At 44.5% G+C, this 25,030-nt stretch overlaps 1 protein-coding gene across 2 annotated transcripts; it reads right to left on the bottom strand.

The window, feature by feature from the left end:
* Positions 1–25,030, bottom strand: LRP11 (LDL receptor related protein 11). Of its 2 annotated transcripts, none has more exons than XM_054819725.1 (7): positions 24,350–25,030; positions 17,346–17,509; positions 13,281–13,422; positions 9,840–9,965; positions 8,862–9,074; positions 1,714–1,815; positions 1–1,437 (listed from the first exon to the last, which is right to left on the bottom strand). In XM_054819725.1, exons 1-7 carry the CDS (start codon positions 24,888–24,890, stop codon positions 1,283–1,285), a joined length of 1,443 nt encoding a protein of 480 aa, XP_054675700.1. In that variant the 5' UTR covers positions 24,891–25,030; the 3' UTR covers positions 1–1,282. The 2 variants fall into 2 exon arrangements, with proteins under 2 accessions (XP_054675700.1, XP_054675701.1); XM_054819726.1 differs by having other exon boundaries at positions 7–1,437; positions 17,346–17,506.

The raw sequence follows: 25,030 nt of genomic DNA, 5'->3' as shown, positions 1-25,030 counted from the left end.
AATAAAATAGGTTTATTAGAGCTATTTTACATAAAGTAATCAAGACCAAGCAACTTGAAGAACTATTTGTATACCATGGCAATATTCTTGCTGACTTGAAGTTAATGAAGTACAAAAGACGACATACAAAAAGATGCATGCCTCATTTGCCTCTGTTTTTATTGGGACCTGTGATGAATGTGACATCCTTGGACAGTCAAACAAGATAGACAGCACGGTGTGTATATATATATATGTATATATAACATGTACTGTACACATTTTACTGTTAACACATCTGAAGTTCACTCGCACATATCAATTACTTGATCTAATTCTATGAGAATTTTGCTGGGGTGAGGGCAGGTCGCCAAAGCTTTCAAGCTTTGCAGGGAGCTATGGGATAACCAGCAGGAATCCTACACTTGGGCATCTCTGGTAAAAGCCGCTGCATGCGGCACTCTCACACTGTGGAGGGTGTCGAGCTGGGGGTGGAAAAGGCTGAACAAGCCCTGAGCTCCGGCTGGGGAGAGACATAGCTCTGGGATTGTACATGACTGCTGTCAAGCACTGCTAAGTCCAAACTCATCTGCTGAGGACTTGTATTTTTTTTTCATTTTAGCATTTAGTAAGCATGACTCTCAGCTGCACAGAGGTTTGAACTATGAATGAAAAAAAGATGCTTTGTTCCTTAAACCCCAAATTTCTTTACAAAAGCTGGTGCTTAGAAAGCGATTGCTTTTCCTTAACAAAGCAAGACAAATTCTTTAATGAAAACACTCCCAGTGCATCAGGTGGAAAGTACACAAATCAGTCTCTGCTGGACAGTGCAGTAACGCATCAGTCTGGAGCATCCCGGTTCCCAGAGCAGAGCACAGTGGTGGCAGCACTAAGAGCGGGGTGACGCAGGCTCCCTGCCATGCCTCCGCCAGTGTGGCTGGGGCTGCTGGGCCTCGGCTGCTCTCCTGCCCTGGCTCCGGGGCACGCTCTGCCGCAGCCGGGACCCCAACTGCCACGGGGAGGGCAAGGGCACCCCGCATCCAGTTTGGGGTACCCCCACCTTACAGTGTCTTCTGCAGAAGAGCCAACTGGAGCTACTCTCTGGAGCCTGAACGCTGCTTATTTTCTGAGCACGGGCATCTGCCCACTTTTTTATCTTATCACCAAAGGGGAAGAACGTGTGCCTCATCTTGTAGGCTTCTTCTACACTTGAAATATAACTAAAGGTTTTGGTCCTTTTATAGAGGCAGAGGTTCATGGACACAGGAGAAAGGGGAGAAGACAACTGACCTAAATCCAATTTTTAGAGATACATCCCATTGATGAGGTAATCGGACTCTTCAGATGTAATGGGTCGAGCTTTTTTAAGCTTCTGTCTCACTAAACGCAGTCTGCAAGCAACCATAAGCAGCAGTAAAGCAGTGATGGCCAAGCCTAAGGCTAACGGTAACACAGCACCTACAACGAGGTTAAGAGAAATTACACTTTATTTAATACAGTGAGAAACGGTAGAGAAAACCTGACAATTTTCTTTAAAAATACAGGTAGTCTATCAGTCAGGTGCTAATATTTGGAGCAACTCATACTGAGAAACTAAACTGTATGATGATACAAGTTAGGAACAGTTCAGAATAAGGAAGTACATTATTCGATTCTTGTCTATAGTATCTGGATCTATATCATCTGAATGAAAAACCAACATAATTCAAAATGAATTCACATGGTCAGTCTTACCTGTTTCTGGGACTGGACGACCACCTCCAAACTGATCTCTCTTTGGCACAATTATGCCATTCCCATTTTTATCATCTGTTCTTTTCCCTGAGGAACTGTTATCTGCACAAAGTCAAGCAAGATAAATGAATATTGCAGTTCAGTGACTCAAGAAGTTTTATCCACAGGACACTAGAATTAAATATGTGAAAGCACTGAAATTTAGAAAAAAAAAACAGTTTAAGAAGTTCTGACTCCTATTGTATAACTTGACTTTTTGAAATAATGTGAAACTAAAGCTAAAATGTAAATTCAATTTTGCATCACAAACCATAGTGCATCTCAACCAAACACAAGCGGGTTCATTTTCCACTTAAAAAAAGATGGATATAAATTCTCTTTTACAAACTTACATAACAGGGTACAGACCAATCTGATCTAAAACATTACTAAAGCAGCTTTATATAGGTGAAAATGAGGCCATTTCAGGTTATGTTGATCTCCACCCCTGGAACTTGTAAAGTGGGAAACGCATAGGTTGGCTACACAAATTACCTTAATTTTGCCTGTTACCTGACGCGTACAGGTGCAGAACTTACGTACTCGCAAGACATAACAATACGTGGGGAAAACATTTCAAAGAGGGTGACTTGAGTCACTTCAGCTTTGTGAAGCTTTACAGAAGACATAGCAGTGCCCTGTAACTACAGAAGAAAAGACAATGCATAGCTTGCTGCCAAGAAGCATTCATCTCGGGAGTGCAGGCAGCTGCAGTTTCACTTTGCAGGAGCAAAGGGTAACTCAGCTGGGACTCCCTCCTCCTGCCCTCCTGCTGGGATCCTATGCCAATAGCTATGGGGACACTTCGTACAAGAGCGACAGCTTAATCCACCAACACACCCTTGCAAAAAAACAGAAATACACCTATGTTTTTAAATGTAATGTCTGTATTTGTTTTTTACTGATAAATATTGAAGGGCACTTTGACTGTGCTGTGATATATTTGCTGGCAGCCCTCAAAAATGTGACCATGCCAGAGAAACATACTATGCTACAAGATCTGTAAAATACGAACGTGAAACATTGTAATTGGAATTACATAGCGTGGTGGGCGTTAAGGAAGTGTTTAAGTGAATTAGCCTGGAACATTCACCATGCGTAACTCCCGCCCACCACCAACCCTTCCAAAGTGCTGCAGAACACATCCCTGTCAGTGGCAGCAGCAAATACACACGACCATTAATTAATGTTTTAATTGTTTTATTGATACGGGCATGAGGTTAGTGCTAATGTCCCCACCCTAAGGCACAACACAGCCTCCCAGGCTCCTGCTCTATTGCCCTGCCATTACAGCTAGCGATGCATAAACACTAACTTCACCTGCTAGGAAATGCCTCAGAAACAAGCGGCAGCCCTCCTTCTCGTTCAGGCTAAGTTGTTCTGGCATGTAAAGGGGACTTAAGGAAATCCTAAGTGTAAACTGTAATGGCTTTAAGGTACCTGTATGGTATCAGCTGTGCAAAATGGATGGTCAGGCCCAAAGAGTTGTGGCGAATCCAGCCCTGGTCACAAGTGGTGTTCCCCAGGGCTCAGTACTGGGGCCAGTTCTCTTTTTTATATATATATATATATATATACACACCAATGATCTGGACAAGGGTATTGAGTGCACCCTCAGGAAGTTTGCAGATGATACCAGGTTGTGCGGGAGTGTTGATCTGCTTGGAGGTAGGAAGGCTCCACAGAGGGATCTGGACAGGCTGGATCGATGGGCTGAGGCCAATTGTACAAGGTTCAACAAAGCCAAGTGCCAGGTCCTGCACTTGGGTCACAACAAGCCTGTGCAGCGCTACAGGCTTGGGGAAGAGTGGCTGGAAAGCTGCTCGGCAGCAAAGGACCTGGGGATGTTGGTCGACAGCCGGCTAAATATGAGCCAGCAGTGTGCCCAGGTGGCCAAGAAGGCCAACAGCATCCTGGCTTGTATCAGCACTAGGGAAGTGATCATCCCCCTGTACTCAGCACTGGTGAGGCCGCACCTCGAGTCCTGTGTTCAGTGTTGGGACCCTCTCTACAAGACAGACACTGAGGTGCTGGAGGGCGTCCAAAGAAGGGCAACGAATCTGGTGAAGGGTCTAGAGCACAAGTCTTGTGAGGAGTGGCTGAGGGAACTGGGGCTGTTTAACCTGGAGAAAAGGAGGCTGAGGGGAGACCTTATTGCTCCCTACAACTACCTGACAGGAGGTTGTAGCCAGGTGGGTGTTGGTCTCTTCTCCCAAGTAACAAGCGAGAGGACAAGAGGAAATGGCCTCAAGTTGTGCCAGGGGAGGTTTAGATTGGATATTGGGAAAAATTTCTTCACCGAAAGGGTTGTCAAGCATTGGAACAGGCTGCCCAGGGAAGTGGTTGAGTCACCATCCCTGGAGGTATTTAAAAGATGTGTGGATGTGGTGCTTAGGGACATGGTTTAGTGGTGGACTTGGCAGTGCTAGGTTAATGGTTGGACCTGCTCTTAAAGGTCTTTTCCAACCTAAATGATTCTATGATACTAAAATGACTTGAATGTAATTGAGACCAAAAACAGCAGTTATTTTCTGCTTCTGTCTTCCCTAAATGAAATTAAATGAATATTTGTCTTTATTTTGGAAATACCCAGAAGACATTGGGTCTTCTTAGAGCTGCTCCAGCCTGTATGACAAGGCTAGATGTGAATGCCTGTTTTATAAATTTGTTTCCCTGCCATTTGAGTAAAGGGAATATTTATGTCAACTGCTTGTAAAGATATTTGGCAAGTATATCTGGAGAGAAGTTTAACAGGAAAATTTTGGAAGAGTAGAATTTTTTTTCAATAAAGTTTGTAGGATTTTGTTAAGACTTGCGGCTGTTCTTACAGGACTGGAGGGGCTATCAGAGTCAATACTGCTCAACATCTTATCTGTTATCAACTAGAAATCAAAGAGAGATTTTCCCATACAGGTTTAGGAGCCTGACATAAAGCATGTTAAGTGGGTTGCGTTTTGTTTTCACTTTCTCTTAATTTTCTAGTCTGTGCCTAGGAAATTGCAATTTATAACCCTTTCCAGTTACCCTAAATTAGAGGGTAGGTTATGGCTACTGTTGTCGATGCCTCCGCAGCAAAACCATGACTAAGACTTGGGCAGTCAGTCAAATGTTGTAATCCCAGCCCTGAACAGTACTGCACAACAGCTGGCGCGGGCAGCCTGGGGAGAGGCAGAGACCCCGTGCCAGGGGAATGCAAAGCCGTTAATGGTGATTTATACACTTGACTTGGCTATGCTGCGGAGTGCAAATCTTCAGGCTGCTTGTGAATTCAACCCGTCTGCGTGACCATGTTTGCTAGACTGGCTATTGCTGCTTAGAGACCAGCCCATTGCTCACTCCAGTGTGCTTTGCTGCAACTAAATTTTGCTACGTTCATTTACAAGTGCGGCAGTGCCAGAATATGCAGCTGGGCTTGAGAGCTTCCCTGGAAAAGGACGCTGGGGCACTTCGGAGGAAGCCATGCAGAAATGCTGTGCTGGCCTTTGGAGGAGATGCAGTCTGGGTTACTTCACTATGGAGATATGTCTGCAAAGGGAAAGGACTCCTTTATTGACGTTAAATACCTCTTCCTGCATCCACTCCCAACTATGGAAGAAAATGTTTGGCCTTCCAGCTTGGGCAAAAGTAAACCATGAGTCTGTTGCAGAAGACTCCATGCCCTGAGTGCCTGAGGAGGTTATCTCTAACTTGGACTTGGTGTTCCCCTGGAGTCGCCCTGCGGTAGAGGAATCCCACTGGAAAGGCAGGAGTGCAGAACAAGGTTCATCCATTGTCAATAATGAGTTACTCTGGGGTTTGGGGGTTTTTTTTTGTTTGTGTTGTTGTTTTTTTTTCCTTTTGCTGTGAATAGATCCTCTGTTAGGTCAGGCAGAAGTTTTAAACAGTCCTTACCTTGGACTTGCATATTTTCACATTTTCATATTTAAACATAAATCTTTAAAAAGCTTGTATCAAGTCAGAGCCAAACATGAGGGGCTACTGGAGTAAAGAAAGCAGGTTAAGGGAAATCTAGAACAGAGAAACTACTAGGAGAAAATAGCTTCTGGGACAAATGTCCCCTAGTATTACCCTCATAAGCAGAAAGTTCATATTTCTGCTGCGAGGAACTATCCTAAAACATCACAGTTTAGCCCAGCTCCTTTTAAAATGCAGAAAAGATAAATATGGTGGTCCTTGACAAGGTCCCTTTATTGGACATCTTTATTGGATTCTCAGAGATGAAAGCCACTTATGGGGAGGTAAGTAGCAGAAGGGACCTGTCTTTATTGGTATTCTAACCACCACTGTAATAAGAGCAAATGTAAAAAAGAAAACAAAGCAACTCCCCAGTCCTGCAACTTCTTGGGAAAAACTTGTGTTCTTTAAAAGTCAGCTGAAAGCTTCTGTATTTATTAAGCATCGTGTCTAGCAGCCACCTAGAATGTGCCACGTACTGTCTCCAGTAGGCAAATTACCCTTAATATTAACACTTTCTCTTGCTCTGCCTTGCAGTCACTGGATCTAAGCGCATTATGTTTTCCTTCCTGGGTTGTATTTCCATGACAATCTGCAAATGTCAACTAAGAAATAAGACAAACGTAGCCCTGAACAGAGCGCTCTCAAGTGAAAAACTGGAACCTGTGCTGCCACCGTAAAGCCATATCCCTTAATGTGTACCTTAAGTAGACAGCTTTTCACCATGTTGACATTATAATCATTAAAGCTTATTTTTGAAATTTATTTATAATAGTATATCAGGAGCCTGGATGCTTGCAAAGTCAACTCTAGGCCAACAAACAACATTATTGTCTTGTTCCAGCAAAGATTTTCACAGTGTGACTCGGAGGCACAGGTTCTGCCTTGGCACCGGCAGCGGGTACGGCACTGTCTCAGGAGACAGTCCATCCCAGAACAGGATTTCTGCCAGTGGAATTGCTGAATTTTTGAGGCGGTTGGTATGATTTCTGTTCAGTGCAGCTCACCTCTCCTCAAAAATGTGTCTAGCAATTATTGGTCTCCTGAACACTTTTCCAGATGGGCTTCATGGAGCTGCTCCAGTGTTTCTGTGTGTCTCATTTTTGTAGCACCTAATTATTAGATTTGGTCTGTGACCTGCTTGAGATGGCAGTGATGGGGAGAAATCTAATTGATGGATCTGGGTGGACTTTTAGGAATAGGTTAGATGCCTGTCTCTTCAACTCTGTAAAGACTGTGGTGCAGGACTTGAACCTCTCTGGACCTCTGGGAATCATTAATGTACAGCATGTGACTCCTATGCAGTTTAAGTGTCGGCATGAGCAGACGGCAACTCAGAGCAGATTTTGGCTGTTGCCCTTTGGACCCAGGTACCTAGCACCTCTTCATGTCCCACCACATGCACCGTCTTTGGAACTGATTCGTAGGCGATTTAAAAACTCGCTGAGCTGTTTGCTGCTTTTTGGTTAAAAGTATTGGGCTCCTGGGTCAGTAAGGACTGGGTCCCTTTATTCTACAAGGAAATCCTTAAGTATCATACAAGGAAAATTGAATTCTGACTGAGCCTTGTCAAAAGAGCAACATTAAAACCACAAGCATTAAAACCAGATACGGTCAGCTGGAAATTTTGCCTGTTTAAAATTAAAAATATTACAACAGCTTCTGGTAGTACACTAATCACTGAAGCCCCACCACATTTTTTCAGTTTTATAATATTTTTTTTCTTTTATTGTCTACTGCAGTGCAAAAGCCTATCTTGAGAGCAAAAATGGTGCCAGTTAAGTCACTGTGCAATAGGTAAATGGAAAGTGACTATGCAAAAATGCCATGCTTTTACATGCACTTCCAATTATAACCTCTGATTATAGGTTGCCAAAGTTGGTGACCTTGATTCTGTTTTTACTTCTGGACTCACAAGCCCAATGGGTTTTGAGACCTACTTAGACTTTCCATTGGAGCCTGTAATGCCCTTCAGCAATTCGATGTTTAGTTTGGGTGGCCCTGTATCAGGTGTCACTTGGGACTATGCGAGCAAGAAGGGTTTGGGGCAGACTTCAAAATTTTAAGTCATTCCAATAAGGAGAACTGAGGTCATCTACACTGCCAGAAAAGGGAGAAACATTTGAGAAAGGATTTTGCTATCAGTTCCTACGCATTCACCGAGGCAGTCAAATTCTTGAAGATGTTGTTTTCCCACCCTGTGCAGATGAAGTACAAGCATCTGAAGAAACATCAAAGTGCCAACCAGGGAAGTGCCCTTTACAAGAGTCAGCAGCAGAGGGCACTGAGCACTGCTCTGTTGTAACAAGAAAATAAAGCTGTTTATAAATAGCTACATCCTGGGGAGCAAGAATCAGTCTAAACCATGAAGAAATAAAAGTGGGAGGTCTCATACTCATTTTAGGCTCTGTGCACACAGTTTTGCTTTCATTCAATTGCCATTTCAGATCATTTTAATTTACCAGCAGGACCCTTAAAAGACACACCAATTTCATTGCAGTTTCTGGAACTTTACCAAGGCAAGGGTTGTAACATCACTACACGCTACCTCACAACAGGCTTGCAGCCGCTACGGAGAATACTACTGGGAACCTGGGGTTGCTTGTTACCAGAGACAGCCTTCTCTATAGTGATGAAAGATTTCTCCTGCCCTGGAGACACACTTCAGAAAAAAGTGCCCATAATAATCAAGCTATTGCTTTGGCGGAAAAAAAAAAAAAAAGAAAAAGAAAAAGAAGTAATCAGCACCAGGAGAAAAGCAATTACTCTCACCCAAGTTGAATAGTACTTTGTTATGTTCTCCTGAAGGTATTCCCCTACAGATTTAAAGAACCTTATACATCAGCTCACGCAGCTGAACCTGTGGCAGAATTTGTATTTAGCTCACTGCATGTTTTGCTCCTTAGACTGTAGTCTTTTCCTAGCATTCCTACATTTTAACTTTCTTTTTGCACCTGGTGAGAACCAGACCGGACAATTATAAAGTAGTACCTACTTGTAACTTAATTATTATAAACTTCTTTTGTATTTTTTACATCCGCAAATTTTTACTCTTAGCCAGGCACCAAAAGACAATTTGAATAAATTTAAGGTGCAAGACATTTTCTTTCTCTAAAGAGAATGAGTTATTGAAACTGATTCATTTCAATTCTTACCTGGCACAAATCCACTGATTTGTTTCTTTGGTCCCTGAGAAAGCGATTGGTTAGACATGTCTGCATCCACTGAGAGAAGCGGTTGATTTCTGGCAGTGGCTTTCAGGGTGTTTTCTGCAGAGAAGTTTTCACCTGTGTTTTCTGTCAGTCCCGCAGTCCTTTGCTGGGTAGTGCCAACAGCTGCATGTGTCACCGTCTTCCGACCTGGGCTGACTGTGTTAACAGAAACAAAAATCCTTATTTTTGTACTAAATTGAAGGGAATGGGAGTGTTCTGATGGAAGACCCTTTGATACGGGCCTTGAGGCAGGCTAAACAACTTCCTCAGGTTCAGACATACGATGAAATATGAGTTCCAGCTACATAGCAAGGTACCAATTGCCTGATGTCAGCTGTTAAGCAAAAGTATACTCGTGAACTCTACAGTGAAATCCAGAGACGGAAATATCAATGAAAGAGTAGTTAGCCATCGTGCCAATTCACCCTCTGATGATTCTTGTTCACTTAGCTGAGCATGGGCACATATTGAGGATGACTAATGACAGTGAACAGAGCGATGGTGAATCAACTGGTTCCCCTACTGCTCACATTTCCAGTGTTTCAGATTCTTGCAAGGTGTGTAACTGCACTTTGAAGCATACTTCTGAGACACCCTTCCAGATCAAGACCAGGGTCCTTGTTTCCAGAATCATCATGCAAGTAAAGAACTCTTCTTTTAAATGTTGAGAACTCTTAAGACAAAAACTGTCGTTTGGGGACCTTTGACAGTTTTGATATGCTTTGAAGACAAGGGAGTTAATTTCTGAGCATCTGTATGCGGACATTAAACCTTGCCAAGTGCTATTTCCAATGAAAGGCTCTACAGGGGGAACAAACTGCTTGCTCACAGGGAGAGAGGCCACAGGAGGGGCATCATTCCCCTTTGGTCATTCAGGCTGCGGTTACTTTCACAATCTACACTGTGACCTGGCGCACTTACAGTTCTGGCAGAAAGTTTCATCTGATCCATCAGGGCACTGTCTCACGCCATCGCAAGCAAATGTGATGTCAATACAGCAGCCATCATCGCAGATAAACTGGTAGCGAGAGCAAACCCCGACACAGGCTGTTGAGAAACAATTCCCGTATTACCAAAAGAGAAATCCAAGCAGTAGATACTGAGTCAATGACTAAAATCTGCAGCACCAAGGAAAAAGCAAAACCACACTACATCAAGAAGGACCACGAACAAGGCGGAAAGTTGAAGAAAGGCCAGGCTCAGCTATATGATGCTATATTGACACAGAAGCTAATATAGCTAATAGCTGTTCCTGGCACCCTCATCGCTATTCTGGCAATCTCTTTACTACAGGAATACTCAACCTGGAGGCTGCTGCACCTTACACATTGTGCAGCAGCCCTACAGCACTCTGCTGGACTAGGCTGAAAGGAGATCTTCCCAGGCTTAAAAGACCCAGGACAGTCCTGAAAATAAATAAATGAAATCTCTATGGCTGTAACTGCATCTCTCCAACACATAATTCCTGCTACATACCCATTCTGTATTGCTGACAATGTGTCATTTTACATGCACGTGTGTAGACTACATGGGATCTTCTATGGCATGTTTTCTGTAACCTAATTAAAATACTAAAAGAATGCTCATCATTTATTTACATCAGCAATCCATTGACTCCAATACAGCGCATGCCAGAACAGGACTAAGCACAAGGTGTCACAAATGACCTTCATCAAAAAAACCTGATTGCTGCCTGCTTTAAAATTTAGATTCCCCTGGAAATGGAGAGTGTCCCTCAACATTTCATTTTGCATACTCAAAGCTTTCCTGAAACCCATTCTGACCTTGTAATTATCAAGTGTTTACATCCGTGCTTTTGTCTTTCCAACAGCAGAGTAGTTCATTGCTTTGTAAAGCACTATCAAATTCAGTGTTTGGTTAATGTTGTAACAGCAAATCGATTTACATAAGCAAGTCATAGCCTTTGGTTGTTATCCTGCTATGTACCAAAAAGCTGAGCAATGCTAAGGAAAGTATGGCAGGAACACAGGTGCCTGCTTAAACCCCTAAAATCATACTTAGAAAATGCATCTTCTAAACTTCAGCACTAATAATAGCACCGGGCTTGCATGCATGAGGCACCGTGGACTGGTTTAACTACAGCAGTAGCGCCTGAATTGCAAAAGCACTTGGGGAATTAGAAGAAGAAAAAAGGCAGCAAATCCTCTACGTGCTCCACCCAAAAGATACAGCAGATACCCACAGCAGCAAATAAATAAATCAGCAAACCTCTCTGGCTGCTTTAGCTGAATTAAACATTAACGAATACAACTCTATCTTCCATCACTGGACTACAGGTGTTATTAAACAGACTCATAACTGGTTTTTTGCAATAGGAATTTATTGCCACTGGGACTACTCTATCACGTAGAGATATTGCACTGGTGCAGAGCTAAGTTTTCACTGGTTCAGCTGAACGTAGTGACCATGCTATTTAACCTTTATTTTGTGCCAAAGCAGCAGATCTATATTAGCAACTTACTGATTACAATGTAACTAGAAGTTACTACATTAAAAATTGCAGAATTAACAGCCACTGAAATTTAACTTACTTTCTACCTTTTATGTTTTTTACACGTTTCTCACGCTTACTCAGCTCAGAGTTTAAAAATGATGGGTCAATTCCAGTTTCAGTTTTGTCCTGGTTTCAGCTGAGAGGGTTGATTTTCTCCATAGTAGCTAGTGTGGGGATATGTTTTGGATTTGTGCTGGAAACAGCATTGATAATACAGAGATGTTTTTGTTCTATGGACCTATTGTTGAGCAGTGCTCACACAGAGCCAAGGCCTTTTCTGCTTCTCGCACTGCCCTGCCAGCGGGATGGCTGGGGGTGCACAAGGAGTTGGGAGGAGACACAGACAGGTGACCCAAACTGACCAAAGGGATATTCCATACCATATGACGTCATGCTCAGTTTATCAGGAGCTTGGGGGAAGGCGGGGGGGGGGCGGCGGCGTTCGGAGCGATGGCGTTTGTCTTCCCAAGTCACCGTTACGCGTGATGGAGCCCTGCTTTCCTGGAGATGGCTGAACACCGGCCTGCCCATGGGCAGTGGTGAATGAATTCCTTGCTTTGCTTTGCTTGTGCGCGCGGCTTTTGCTTTACCTATTAAAATGTCTTTATCTCAACCCACGAGTTTTCTCACTTTAACTTTTCCAATTCTCTCCCCCATCCCGATGGGGGGGGAGCAAGTGATCGGCTGCGTGGTGCTTAGCTGCCGGCTGGGGTAAAACCATGACAAGTTTCCCCAGTAACAAAGGGCTTCAATAACAACCATTACACAGAAAAGCTTAAATGCACAAAAACAAGAAACCATCCCATCTTTTAGCCTACAGATGCAGGCCAATATTACTATTAGTCTGTGCCTCACACATACTATTAACTGCTTTGAACTGGCTCTTCCCTATAGCACAAGCCCTGTCATGTTGTGCGCACTGACTACGCAATGAACTGTTACAATGTGCCTAATACATACAGCAGTATTTGATTTTTCCAACCCTGCGTGCTTATTAGCAATACAAGGACGAACATTTGAACATTTAAATGCTTGAAAATATTATTGCGCTAACAAACAAGTGATGCTTACTTGCTTCCTCAATTTGAAACAGCCATTCAAAGCTGAAAGAGATGCCATTATGTAATGAATAAGGGCAAAATAATGCACTAGAAATGGAGAATAAGATTTCTGCTTCCATCAAGACCCTTGCTCTGAATCACATACCCTGGGTGCCACACAGGCAACAGCTCCAGTCATTTTCTCAATGTGCTGGTCTTGGCTGGGATAGAGTTAATGTTCTTTACAGTAGCTAGTAGGAGGCTATCTTTCGGATTTGTGCTGAAAACAGTGTTGATAATGTAAAGATGTTTTTGTTACTGCTGAGCAGTGCTCACACAGAGCCAAGGCCTTTTCTGCTTCTCACCCCACCCCACCAGTGAGCAGGCTGGGGGTGCACAAGGAGTTGGGAGGGGACACAGCTGGGACAGCTGACCCCAACTGACCAAAGGGATATTCCATAGCATATGACATCATGCTCAGCATATAAAGCTGGAGGAAGAAGGAGGAAGAGGGGGATGTTCAGAGTGATGGTGTTTGTCTTCCCAAGTCACCGTTACGCACGATGGAGGCCTGCTTTCCTGGAGATGGCTGAACACCTGCCTGCCCATGGGAAGTGGGAAATTAATCCCTTGTTTTCCCTCGCTTGTGTGCGCGGCTTTTGCTTTACCTATTAAACTGTCTTTATCTCAACACATGAGTTTTCTCACTTTTACCCTTCCGATTCTCTGCTCCATCCCACCAGCGGGGAGTGAGCAAGCAGCTGCGTGGGGCTTAGTTGCCGGCTGGGGTTAAACCACGACACTCACCTACTGCAGAATGAACCATGGGAAGAACAGTCACAGAGACATTGTCAGAGCTCCGCTGACCTGCAGTGTCTGTCACAGTTAGCTGGAAAATATACCCGCCTTCCTGGACGTGAGATAGTTTCAGCGTTCCTGGTTGTGGTACCTGATTAAAGAAACACAGCGGGAAAAAAAAAAGTTGGTATCAAGGATCCATCCATTAACTTCTAGGAATAGGGAGCTCATTTCTGTACAATGTTTTTCACGCAGATTAAATACTTCTCTTAAGTCGAGCCAGGCCATTCAAGCATGTGTGTCAACATGTAACTTTTTGATGTTTTTTTTTTGCATCCATTTGTAAAAATAAACATGCGAAACATTTACATACTGGTTTTTTTGGTTCGTTCAATTACCTGGAGCTGTGGATCTTGGCACTGGAGAATAAATGGAACCATATATTTAACCCAATTTTTCAGTAGTTAGAAATGTAATTTTAGAGCGTAGACAGTAAAATATTAGAACATTTTGCTCTCTCTCAAGTTGGTCTGTAGACAATATATATGTATTCACAGAAGTTACTTTTGCTATTTGACTTATGATAAGGTGATTGGTAGCATTGCATTATTAATAAGACTGCCCACCTCTGTCCAGTATGACACGTGATGTTGCCACTTGCAACTTTTACAAATTGTCAGACTGAATTTTTCCATGCCCCACACTGAATTGCCATGCCTTGCTCTGAACCCGAAATAAGTTCCTCTATAATGAGTGACCTAAATGTTAGGTTTCAGAAAGTCATGTAATATATATTTGAACAATTTAAATTGGAGTAGATCATTAAAAAATATTAAAAGAACTTATTTCATGATAATTTAAAACAGGTGCCAAATTGTCATTACTAGTACAACAGCCATTTAGAAGTAAGTTTGTATAAAATGAGCACGGTATTTGTATTAAATGCTGAACTTTTTTTCACCTTGTGACAATTACCAGTCACAAATAACTCCAGCTGTCTGCAAATTCAATAACACATACCCCAGCAACTACAAAAAAAGTGCTGCAGGTTTTTTGGACAAGTAGTGCATTTTTACAAATGAAGGGCACAGGGCTATCTTTACAAGTAACTGAAAGGTACATTAAAACCAAAATTCAGTGAAGACCTTTGGTTTTGCTTATTTAAAGTTGGTTTTCATGCCTAAAAGAGAACAAGAATTTTCAATAAATATGATAATAGAGTCCTAGACCTAGCTTTATAGCAGGGTGTATTGATAAATTCATTTTTCTCATCTGGTAAGTGAATTTCCTAACTGAAATTTCTTTACTTTTCTATTTACGTGAATGCACTCAGTTATTTGATCTTGCTGTTGATTACCTCCTGATGGAGTATCTGACACCTTAGAATTTTATTCTTTATTGTATTGCAGAAATAAATGTGCTCTAAAAAATGTATGTTGCTGTTCACCATGACTGCTGGGAGAGAAAATACAGTATTTAAAAACTCATGAGCTGTGAGTTCTCTCTTAGCACAGTGCCAGCGAAACACCACTGACATCTGAATACGCTGCCACTCCTCCTGGTGACCTCTGTGCTTTCCTTTTTATCTCCATCCTCCCCTGATGAATGCCCGACTGTACCTGCTTTCCTGCAAACTTTGGCTCAAACTAGACAGTAAATTTCCAGATAGCCAGCGTTTCAAAAAAACCCAAGAATTGCCCACAAGTATCACAGAGCTGAGCAGCTACAGCACCTGGGTAGCAATCTGAAAAGCAAATTATCTAAGAAGCAATAATCAGTCACAATAGGAAAAAAAAAATTTTCCACTGGCTTCCTTCTACAATATGATAAGATCTCTTTATAGCAGTCCTTCCCCCTCCTGCACCTTCTATTTATTCTTTGGTACCTAACTGCAGTGCAACAGCTGCCTTTTATCTTGTTTAAACAGTCCCATTCTCCCTCGTAGCTATGGAGTCATATATTGTTTTCTAAGAATAGATGGCAAAAAATCCAGTAACTTCAGGATAGCAACTAAAGCACTAAAGACAGCAACTGAAGATTGTACGAATAATCACAATTATTAATTCAACTCCAACAAATTATCATGGATAATCATCAGGGTACATATCTGTGGAAGAAAAGCTTGCCCATTTGAACACAATGGAAAAGTATCTATCTAAACATAAACCTGTGTCAAGATTGTTTTCATTTATCAAATATAAAGAAATTACCAAGATTAATGTTAATTTTGCAGGTTTAAATAAATATAAGACTGCTCTCTATTTTATGGAGTGATTCTAAGTAAAAGTAAAAACATGAACTTTAAATTTTTTAATTGACTTCTAATTTTTGTGTTATTCTAGATATCTTACTACATCATAGATAAATTTAAAGAGTATTTGATTTCTCTTTACAGAAAATAATGCCGCAAAGGGTGAGATTAACAACTCTTGATAATAAAATGCTCGTTTTATCCGGCTGGTATCTAGCAACTATTCTTAAAGCTTCGTTCAGGTCTTTTCTATGTATTATGCTGTTTGCGCTGCTTATGAAAACATTTTGACATTTTTAATTTTCAAGCCAATAAAATAATAAATGAAGAGAAACAAACTCATAGTGGTCTTTGACATAGTTTCAAATTGCTGTACAGCCTCAAGTAATTCAGAACTGGCTGACTGTAGTCACCCTTCCACAGGCGTGGATCTTGCAGCAGAAGATAAAACTTGCAAAAGTACATAGCACTGGCTTAACTAATACTTTTGAATACCCCTGCTGTGTTTTCTGCAAGGAGTATGGTTATAAAAAAATCACTTGTGCATAACTTTCATAACTATTCACCAGAGAAACCCAATTGTTTTCTTAGAGTTCATCCAGCAGCATGTTTCCTAACCATGACATGGTGATCTTCAATTACCTACACATTACCTACACTGCCCTCCAGGAGACTAAGGAATAACCAATTGCTCCATTGGGTTTTTCCATGGATGACAATTTTAGGTTTCAATATGTTTAGCTAGCTCTTTAAGCTAGGCAAAGCTCTGGTTTGCTCCATCATTACAAATCTTGAGTAACTTTGCCGATATTGGTAGTTTGTCCACTTGTCTTTGACGTTACTGAGCTGAGTGGACATAAGCAGCAACTGTCAGGTACTGCTCATGGTGGTACTGGCACATGTGGCCTCTTTGGATTTGGACTGTTCCCACTGCTGATCCCGTGCTGTTTAAACCCTTCCTATCCACCGGCAGCATCTCAGCAACAGCAAGGTCTATGGTCCACACACTCTCCCCTTTAACATGTCCCTCCTGCTCCAGGTGGAGTCCCTGCTGAGCCCTGAATATTGTGGGCTGTGAACAGACTGTGAGTAGACTCTATGGGTTTGAGCATTTTTCCTTTCCTTTTCTGCTGCTCCTAGAGCATTCACAAAGAAGAGCAGGATGGAGAATCCATCTCTTGACAGTTAATTTTAAGTTGAAACCAAATTGCACAGATGCACAGAAATTGTACAGCTGCAATAGCAGAGTATCTCAAGATACAAGGTCTACATCACACATTTCTTTGCAGTTTCATCAACAGAAGACTATTGGTGAAAAGATCTTATTATTTTTAGTAACTGAATAATTAAAGTGTCTCTAACCTGGATCACAGAAGCCAAAACCCAAGTGCAGTGAGTACAAACAATGGTGAAAGAGAGCAGAGCTGAAATAGAGTATCAGCATCTACTTGTTTGCTGTTGGCTGTCTCATGCCATCCTGGATAGAGATGAACTGTATAAACCACTAGAAATAATCACTGGAACAAACTCCCCAGGGACATGGTACAGTCCCCATCACTGGAGGTTTTCAAGATGTGATTAGACAGGTGAGATAATCTCATCTAAGCTCCTTGTCCCACGAAAGGTTGGACCAGATGATCTTTTGAGGTCCCTTCCAACCTGGCTGCTCTATATTTCTATGAAATAAATGCTCAAGTTGTACGGTCATCCTAATTTTGGTGCCTGGTAGCCATATCCATCTGAATACCTTTAATATTTTTAGCTCTACATTTAAAACACAACAATCAGCAAGTAACTGGCCATGTGTGAGATTGCACGCATACCTTCATTTCAACCGAAGAGTCACCTTGCAGCAACGTCCACTCGTACTGCACAATTCCATGGTCATCTGAACTTTCTCGGCCATCCAAAAGCACCCAGTCAACAGGTGACTGCAGCACAATATCGTGTCCCGCCTTGCACCGTGGAGGCTCGTCGTATTCTTCTTCTTGGTCAGTAAAGAAGAGAAGCTCAGTTATTAATCAGGGGAAGCTGAGTGATTGTTTACACAAAACATATTTTTTCTTGGTTAAGGGACTGATTCAGCACTGTGCAACTTCCTGAAAGACAGGGCATGTTCATTAGTGCACATTTTGTTAAGCAAAGTAGTATCTACTCAAATTTTAGTTTACTGTTCCATATTCAGTGATGTCTTCAGGAAATAACTGCTATGTTAGAAGCACATTGCACAGAAAACCTCTCTGTGCACACGGATGATTCATTAATACACCAAGGTTGTTAGCACCAGTGTGTTTTTTCAATCTGAACTAAGGAAAATTGATTTAAATATGAATTACATATATATGCAGATGGCAGTTACTGCACACCTTTTTAGCACATTGCATAACTTAATATGCTTTTAGTCTCTTTTTATAATACATCGTTACAGGAGTGAAAGACTTATTTAACATAAGTTGGCATCCTGGTGAAGCAGCGCACAATAACATAATGATTAAAAATGATCAGAAATGACTGCTGATTTCAAGTGCCTAATTTAAGACATTCAAAGCTTGATTTTCAGACTATTTAGGATTTGTAACATTTTTCTATATCCAAAGTACAATTCTTATTGATTAAAATTGTGAGTACTAAGTACTTTTGCCAATCAGACCACAAGTTTTTCAGGCCAGATTAACAAAACCCGTGGTATGTTAAGTGACGTGGCCTGTGAGAAGTGCTTTAAGTCATTTGCTCTTCAACCTTCAGGCAGTGCAGGGAAGAAAGAAGAACAGTCCAAAATCTAGTTCTGTAAGTAAGTCAGCATTTGACTGCTTTAGCCACAAGATTGTATCTTTCTACAGTTCCCTGCTCAAGGTTCATTCCTTCTCTGGGCATGAGAAGTCCTGCACCCTGAACTGCCAGGGTGCTTTCTGCTCTTCGACTTCGGCAAAGGATATCCTGTAAAGGATATTGATGTTAAGCTCAGAAAAGCATCTACTGAACACAAGGCTGTAACTTCACTTAGTGTGGGCAGAGCTGCAGAAGGAAACAAAAGGCGTTTCCCCATCAGTGAGGGGATTCTCCCTCGCATGTGCTCCTCACCAGTTTCAAGAACTGGCTCAAAGGCACCGGAGCTCATCGGAGCAGTGGGGCAATTTTTTACCACTGACTAAACAGCAAACTTTTTATTTCTTGTTTTTCTCAGAAGTAGGTAAGGCATGGAAAATTTCAAGGCAAATGCCTTAAGTTAGGAAAACGTACAAATAACTGAAAACAGACTAATAATAGAAAGTATGAAACAGTTCTTGCTCATCCAGCTGGCACAGGAAGTTTTGCCTAATTTGTATACACTCAGTTCTCAAAACCAACTATGTTTAAAAAGTAACATTTAGGTGAAAAAAAAAATAGTCATTGTTAATAAACACCATCATTATGGTGCCAGGGCAACTTTTATTTGGTATATATGAGTTACATACAGTCTTCACACAATTATTTACTTTACTGATCACTGCCAAAAAGAGACTGACCTGGGTTTGAAACAGCACAGCCCATTCTTCCACTTCTACCTTGGAAAGTGGTTTCATGTCACCAGCCTGGTTTAAATGGCTCGATCAATGCCCTGCAGGGGCAGAGACAAGCCCCACTTCCCTTGGGCCCTAAGCAATAAGGATATTCTCTTCCCAGACTAACTTCATAAGCAGCCTGAGTTGCAATGGCAGGACAACTTCACGTTGGGGCAGGTCAGAGAAATTCATGCCAGCTCTTTGCTAAAGATGAGTGAGGGACCACACTCAGGCCTCTCATCCCAAAGGATGGAGGCACCGTGCCTTTGCTTGTAAGCCATCAGAACATCTTCAGAAAGGTAAATCAATGGCAAATCAGCTCATCTTTTGCTCTAGTGAAAAAACTGGCCTGAGAGAGACATCTAGCATAGGGGGAGGCAGCTTACTGAGCTAAAGACTCTTTTTCCACAGCAAAGTTTTAAGCAATGGAATACATCATCCTTAGTGAGTGAAACACCTCTGGATATGGGGAATATATGCTTCTAAGAAGTCAGCATAAAAAAGCAAGAAGGCATACTCAGGAGCCACTTACAACCACTGCTCATGGAAGTAAAAGAGTATCAGCCACAGGTTAGCAGAAAAGCAAGCTCAGAAAGCATTTTTTAACTTCTGTTTCTAATTTTTATTTAGGTTGAACATCAGTAAGCAATATGAAACTGATACACCAGATCAACACTCTGAGATGCTGGAGCTAGCTGCTTTCTAGAAAGGGGGCTGCAACTTTATGAGCAACACTTTTTTCTTAGGGGCAACACATGCCAGGCTTAATTTATTCTGCCTCCTCCATCCTTTATACAGACTTGGCCTGCCAATATTGAAGCTGCCAGCTAGTTGTCTGAATGAAGGCTTTGTTATAAAAGGTTATTTCACTACTGATTCCTGAACATCTTTGATATTAGTTTACCTTAATGTTGAATCCTCCCATTGCTCACTGCTAGTGAGTAGCACCAAAGGAAAGTCAGACATTTCTGGTGAGGCACTCGAGTCCTCTTTCTTTCTATGTCAAAAATTTTAAAATTTGCCTAACAAAGACAGAAACAATTGTCTTCTTTCAGTACAGGCATATGGGGTTTCATTGTTAACACAGCACAAACTGCCCAGAAGTGCAAAGTAAATCCACAGCCAAACCAGCACAAACTGGGTGTAAAGTGAAGGACTTGGATTTACACTGGAATGTTCAGTCTCAAAAATCCATCCCACCACTGACTGCTCTGGAAGTACACAGAGACACACTTCATCAGAAGAATACGTATCTGTCATTAATCAGTCCAAGAATTAAATAAGCAATTGGTTTTGGCTCACTGAAGATCCTTAACATAAATGAAACCACAACACCCTAGAGATCACTGTATACTAATGCACAGAAATATTTTGGAATTACAAGCACATCACATTTATGGATAAATGTTGGTTTGGGATCACCAAAAAGAAAACAGCAGAAAACTCAACACAACAGTACTCTGGAAAAAACCAAAAAAAACCCCCCAAACCCCCCAACAGATAAAATCTGATCCCCTCATGAAAGAAAATATTGAAATGAAAAGCTCTTTCCTAAATTTTCCTGCTTGCAAAAGGTGTGCCCAGGTGAAGGACCTCCTGCAATAGGTGCCTGAGCTGCAGGAGGCAGTGAGAAGGCTGTGTAACATCAGGGAGGCTGAGGAGGAGTTAGACAGCTGGTTCCAAGCACAGTGTGCAGTGCACCCATGGCCAAACAGCCAAAAACTCCCCCACCTGCACGCACAGAAGGGAGGGGGCCGATAATGCAGAAGAATAGAAGCTTGCGATGGCAAGGACCAGCAGGAGGAAGAGACTTCCCCCAAAGCTTGAGGTGCCCTTGCAGAACTGTTTCACCGCTCTGCAGACTGAAGAGGAAAGACCCATCACATCAGGAGAGATGCTGGAGCTGAGCAAGGCAGCCCGGTCTGCTCCTCATGTAACAACCAGCACAACTAAGAAAAGGTGACGGGTGATAGCGGTAGGTGACTCTCTTCCGAGAGGAACAGAGGCACCCATGTGCTGACCTGATGCACTCTCTAGAGAGGTGTGCTGCTTACCAGGGACTCATAACAGGGATATCACTGAGACACTACCAGGCATCGTACAGTCCACTGACTTATCCACTGCTGGTGTTTCATGTGAGCACCAGTGTTATAGCCAGGAGCAGTCTGAGGAGTATCAAGAAGGATTACAGAGCCCTGGGAGTGGTGGTAAGGGCCTCTGGAGTGCAGGTAGATTTTTGTCAGCAACATGGACAGTGGGATCGAGTGCACCCTCAGCAAGTTTGCCAACGACACCAAGCTGTGTGGTGCAGTCGACACGCTGGAGGGAAGGGATGCCATCCAGAGGGACCCTGACAGGCTGGAGAGGTGGGCCCGTACGAACCACATGAAGTTCAACAAGGCCAAGTACAAGGTCCTGCACGTGGGTTGGGGCAATCCCAAGCCCAGCTACAGGCTGGGCAGGGAATGGATTGAGAGCAGCCCTGAGGAGAAGGACTTGGGAGTGCTGGTGGATGAGAGGCTCAACATGACCCAGCAATGCGTGCCTGCAGCCCAAAAAGCCAACCATGTCCTGGGCTGCATCAAATGAAGGTCGAGGGAGGTGATCCTGCCCCTCTACTCCACTCTTGTGAGACCCCACCTGGAGTACTGTGTCCAGCTCTGGGGGCCCCAGTACAAGACAGACATGGAGTTGTTGGAGCGAGTCCAGGGGAGGGACACTAAGATGATCAGAGGGCTGGAGCACCTCTCCTATGAGGACAGGCTGAGGAGTTGGGGTTGTTCAGCCTGGAGAAGGAAGGCTCTGGGGACACCTTATAGCAGCCTTCCAGTACCTCACGGAGGCCTACAAGAGAGCTGGAGAGGGACTGTTTACAAGGGCATGGAGTGATAGGACAAGGGGTAATGGCTTTAAACTGAAGGAGGGGAGATTTAGATTAGATGTTAGGAAGAAATTCTTTACTGTGAGGGTGGTGAGGCACTGGAACAGGTTGCCCAGAGAAGCTGCGGCTGCCCCATCCCTGGCAGTGTTCAAGGCCAGGTTGGATGGGGCTTTGGGCAACCTGGTCTGGTGGAGGGTGTCTCTGCCCATAGCAGGGGGGTTGGAACTCGATGATCTTTGAGATCCCTTCCAACCCAAACTATTCTATGATTCTATGAAATTTCCTAAATTCAATCATGGGGTGACATAAGAGAAAAGAGATGTGACTTCATCATCCTTTGATGATGCACTGTTGTCCAGATTAATTTTTCAATGTAATTCAAGAATGCAGTGGTAACATAACATCAGACAGCAAATAATTCAATCTTAATTTTATCTCTCCTGGTCTATGTCACGGCTGACAGATGTTTGAATAAAAGTTCTTTCTCCTTTGTGACTCTGCTTCAGCTCCAGTGTAATTGCATTAAGAAGTCATAATCCCCTGTTTCCGATACCACCATCACCCACAAGGCAGACTTAAATAAACCCAACAGGACACAGAGCAATTTGCAGATTAGGAGTTGAAATTGCCTTGCAAGCCCAGTGCTAATAGTCATGAAAGCTGCCACAAAGGCAAGGCATTCAAGAATTCATGAATTCAAGAACTCAAGGAATTCAAGAAATTCAAGGTTTCTAGTAGCTAGAGTATCATTTGAACAATAGTATTATTTATAACGTGCTGTAACTGCACTCTACATTAGGGCTAGGTTTAAATGGAATTAAGGCAGTTCAAAATGGTGAAGGACATTTGAAGATATTTTCAAAGGTTTCCAAAGAAGCCTGTGACTTTGATGCAAAATCTAGTCCTAAGCCACTATCTTGCAAGTGCATACAGGATTATAAAACATAATTACCTAAAAGTTGCTACATAAACAGTACTGTGGACCTAATACTTCCCCCATTCAAAATTTCAAAACTATACCCTGTTTTTTTCTGGCATCTTAAGATCATCTTTACTGCCACAAGCTCTTCCGTATAGCTCTCTATAGTTTACCTGCCCTTGCACTTTGCAAAAAATATTTAGGTATCATAACTCCTCTAAAAATTGAGCCCCTGTCCTCTCCTATCTCCAGGGGGTTCCCACTGGCATTCTCATAAAACAGGCAGGACTGGATGGAGGATGAAGCCTGAGGTGTCCTCCACCAAGGGAGCAGTAATAGCAGGTGCCATCTGGACCCACTGCTTTCATTCACACCACCACTGAGTTTTCTCCATGTTGCACACAGTGACTAATTTACTTAAGTTGAGATATATCGCTGAAGAGGATGAAGAAGAGGACATTTAGGAAAGTACTATCAACAGAAGGTAATGAAATTAAGACAAAACGAATTAAGATGCAACTGTGTAACAACAGGAGCTGGGGGAGTGTAAGTTCTTTGGATCAGATGCTAGGAAACAGACTCTTGCTCTGATTATGTTGTTCTTGAATACACTTCGGGGCTGAACAAACTGCTGCTTTTGATGTGTCCCAGATTCCAGAGGTGGTTATACGGAGTCTCCGTGCTGCTTCTGGACTACCTGTGAGATATCCTTCTCTTCTTCAGTCTACCTCTCAAGTTCTTAAGAAGGAAAAACTCTAAATTAAGTAAGTAACCCACTTAGGTGATACCATTTGGACAGCACCCCCAAGAACAAGGGTATGCGCTTGCTCTGACACAACTCCACCAGGTTCTGGCGTAGCTGGCACCAGCACTCCACACTTCCCTGGGTGCCCAGCACCCGCAGCTCCCCTGCGGAACCCCATCCGTGTGTCCGGGGCCTGTCTGGTCCCCCCGGGGCTGCGGGGCTGTGAACACGCTCATCTCACGGCCGCTCCCAACTACCGGCCACCTCCCACGGCCACGCACAAGGGTTCTGCAGGGGCAGAGGTGTCAGGGCCGGGTTTTTCCAAACTCGCACACCCGGCAAAGCCCTCGCAGCCTCGGGCGTGGCTGAGCCGTCTCTCCCGGCTCCGGTGGGCCCCGCCGCAAGGCACGGCGCTGCCCGGCACTCCTGCTCCCCGCCTCCCGCAGGCGATGCCTCACGACCCGGGCGCCCGTTCCCGGCACCGGGGAAACCTCAGGGACGATTCCCCTTCCTCGCCAGCGCCCCCACGGCGCGGGGCGGTAAATGGCGGCGGCGCCGCGGCGAAAGGGCCCGGCCGCCGGCGCTGCCCGCTCCCGAGCCGAGGGCCGGCTGCCGCCGTTTCCCTCCCGCCGTGGGGCCGCCGCTCCCCGGGCCCGCCGCGGCCCCGGCCGGCGCCGCCCTCCCCGCGCGAAGCCATCTTGGGCCGGGCCCCGCGCCCCGACGCCCGCGGCGGCCCTTACCCGGCGGCGCGGCGGGCGGCGGCGGGGCGAGGCCGGCGGGCCGGCGGCTGTAGGTGCTGTAGCCGCGGTGCGGGGCGAAGCGGCAGACGGGGCGGCCGCGGTGCGTGCAGTTGAAGAGGTAGCAGCCCAGCTCCGCCGCCGCCGCCGCTCCCCGCGGCCGGCCGGGGCCCTGCACCACGGCCAGCGTGCAGCGCGGCTCGGCGCAGCAGGCGTCCAGGCACTGCCGCCAGCCCGCCACGGCGGCGGGGGCCCGCAGGAAGGTGGCGCCGGCCGCGATGGAGTCCTTAGTGCGGATGATGGAGTCGGGCCTGGCGGAGAAGCTGCTGCTGCCGCCGCACCGCTCCCCCCCGCCGCCGCCCGCCGCCGCCGCCGCCGGGGGTCCCGGTTCCTCCTGCTGCAGCTGCCGGCGAAACTCCTCCAGCAGCGACTCCACGCCCGAAATCTGCGAGCGCAGGTCGGCCAGCGGCGCCGCGCACCGCCCGCCCGGCAGCACGGCCCTCCCGCCCAGCGTCGCCAGCAGCACCAGCACCAGCGCCGCCATGGCCCCAGGCGGCGGCGGCGGCGCGCAGGCGGGAGCGGCGGCGGCGGCGGCGGGTGCGGCGGGAGCGGCTCCCCCCGCCGGCACCCGCGAGCGCGGCGCGGGGAGGCGCCGGCCCCGCCCGGCTGCACGAGGCGGCGCGG

The sequence above is a fragment of the Grus americana genome, chromosome 3, assembly GCF_028858705.1.
Source record: "Grus americana isolate bGruAme1 chromosome 3, bGruAme1.mat, whole genome shotgun sequence".
In the NCBI taxonomy this organism is placed as follows: domain Eukaryota; kingdom Metazoa; phylum Chordata; class Aves; order Gruiformes; family Gruidae; genus Grus; species Grus americana.
This window is presented reverse-complemented; position numbering and strand designations above follow the sequence as displayed.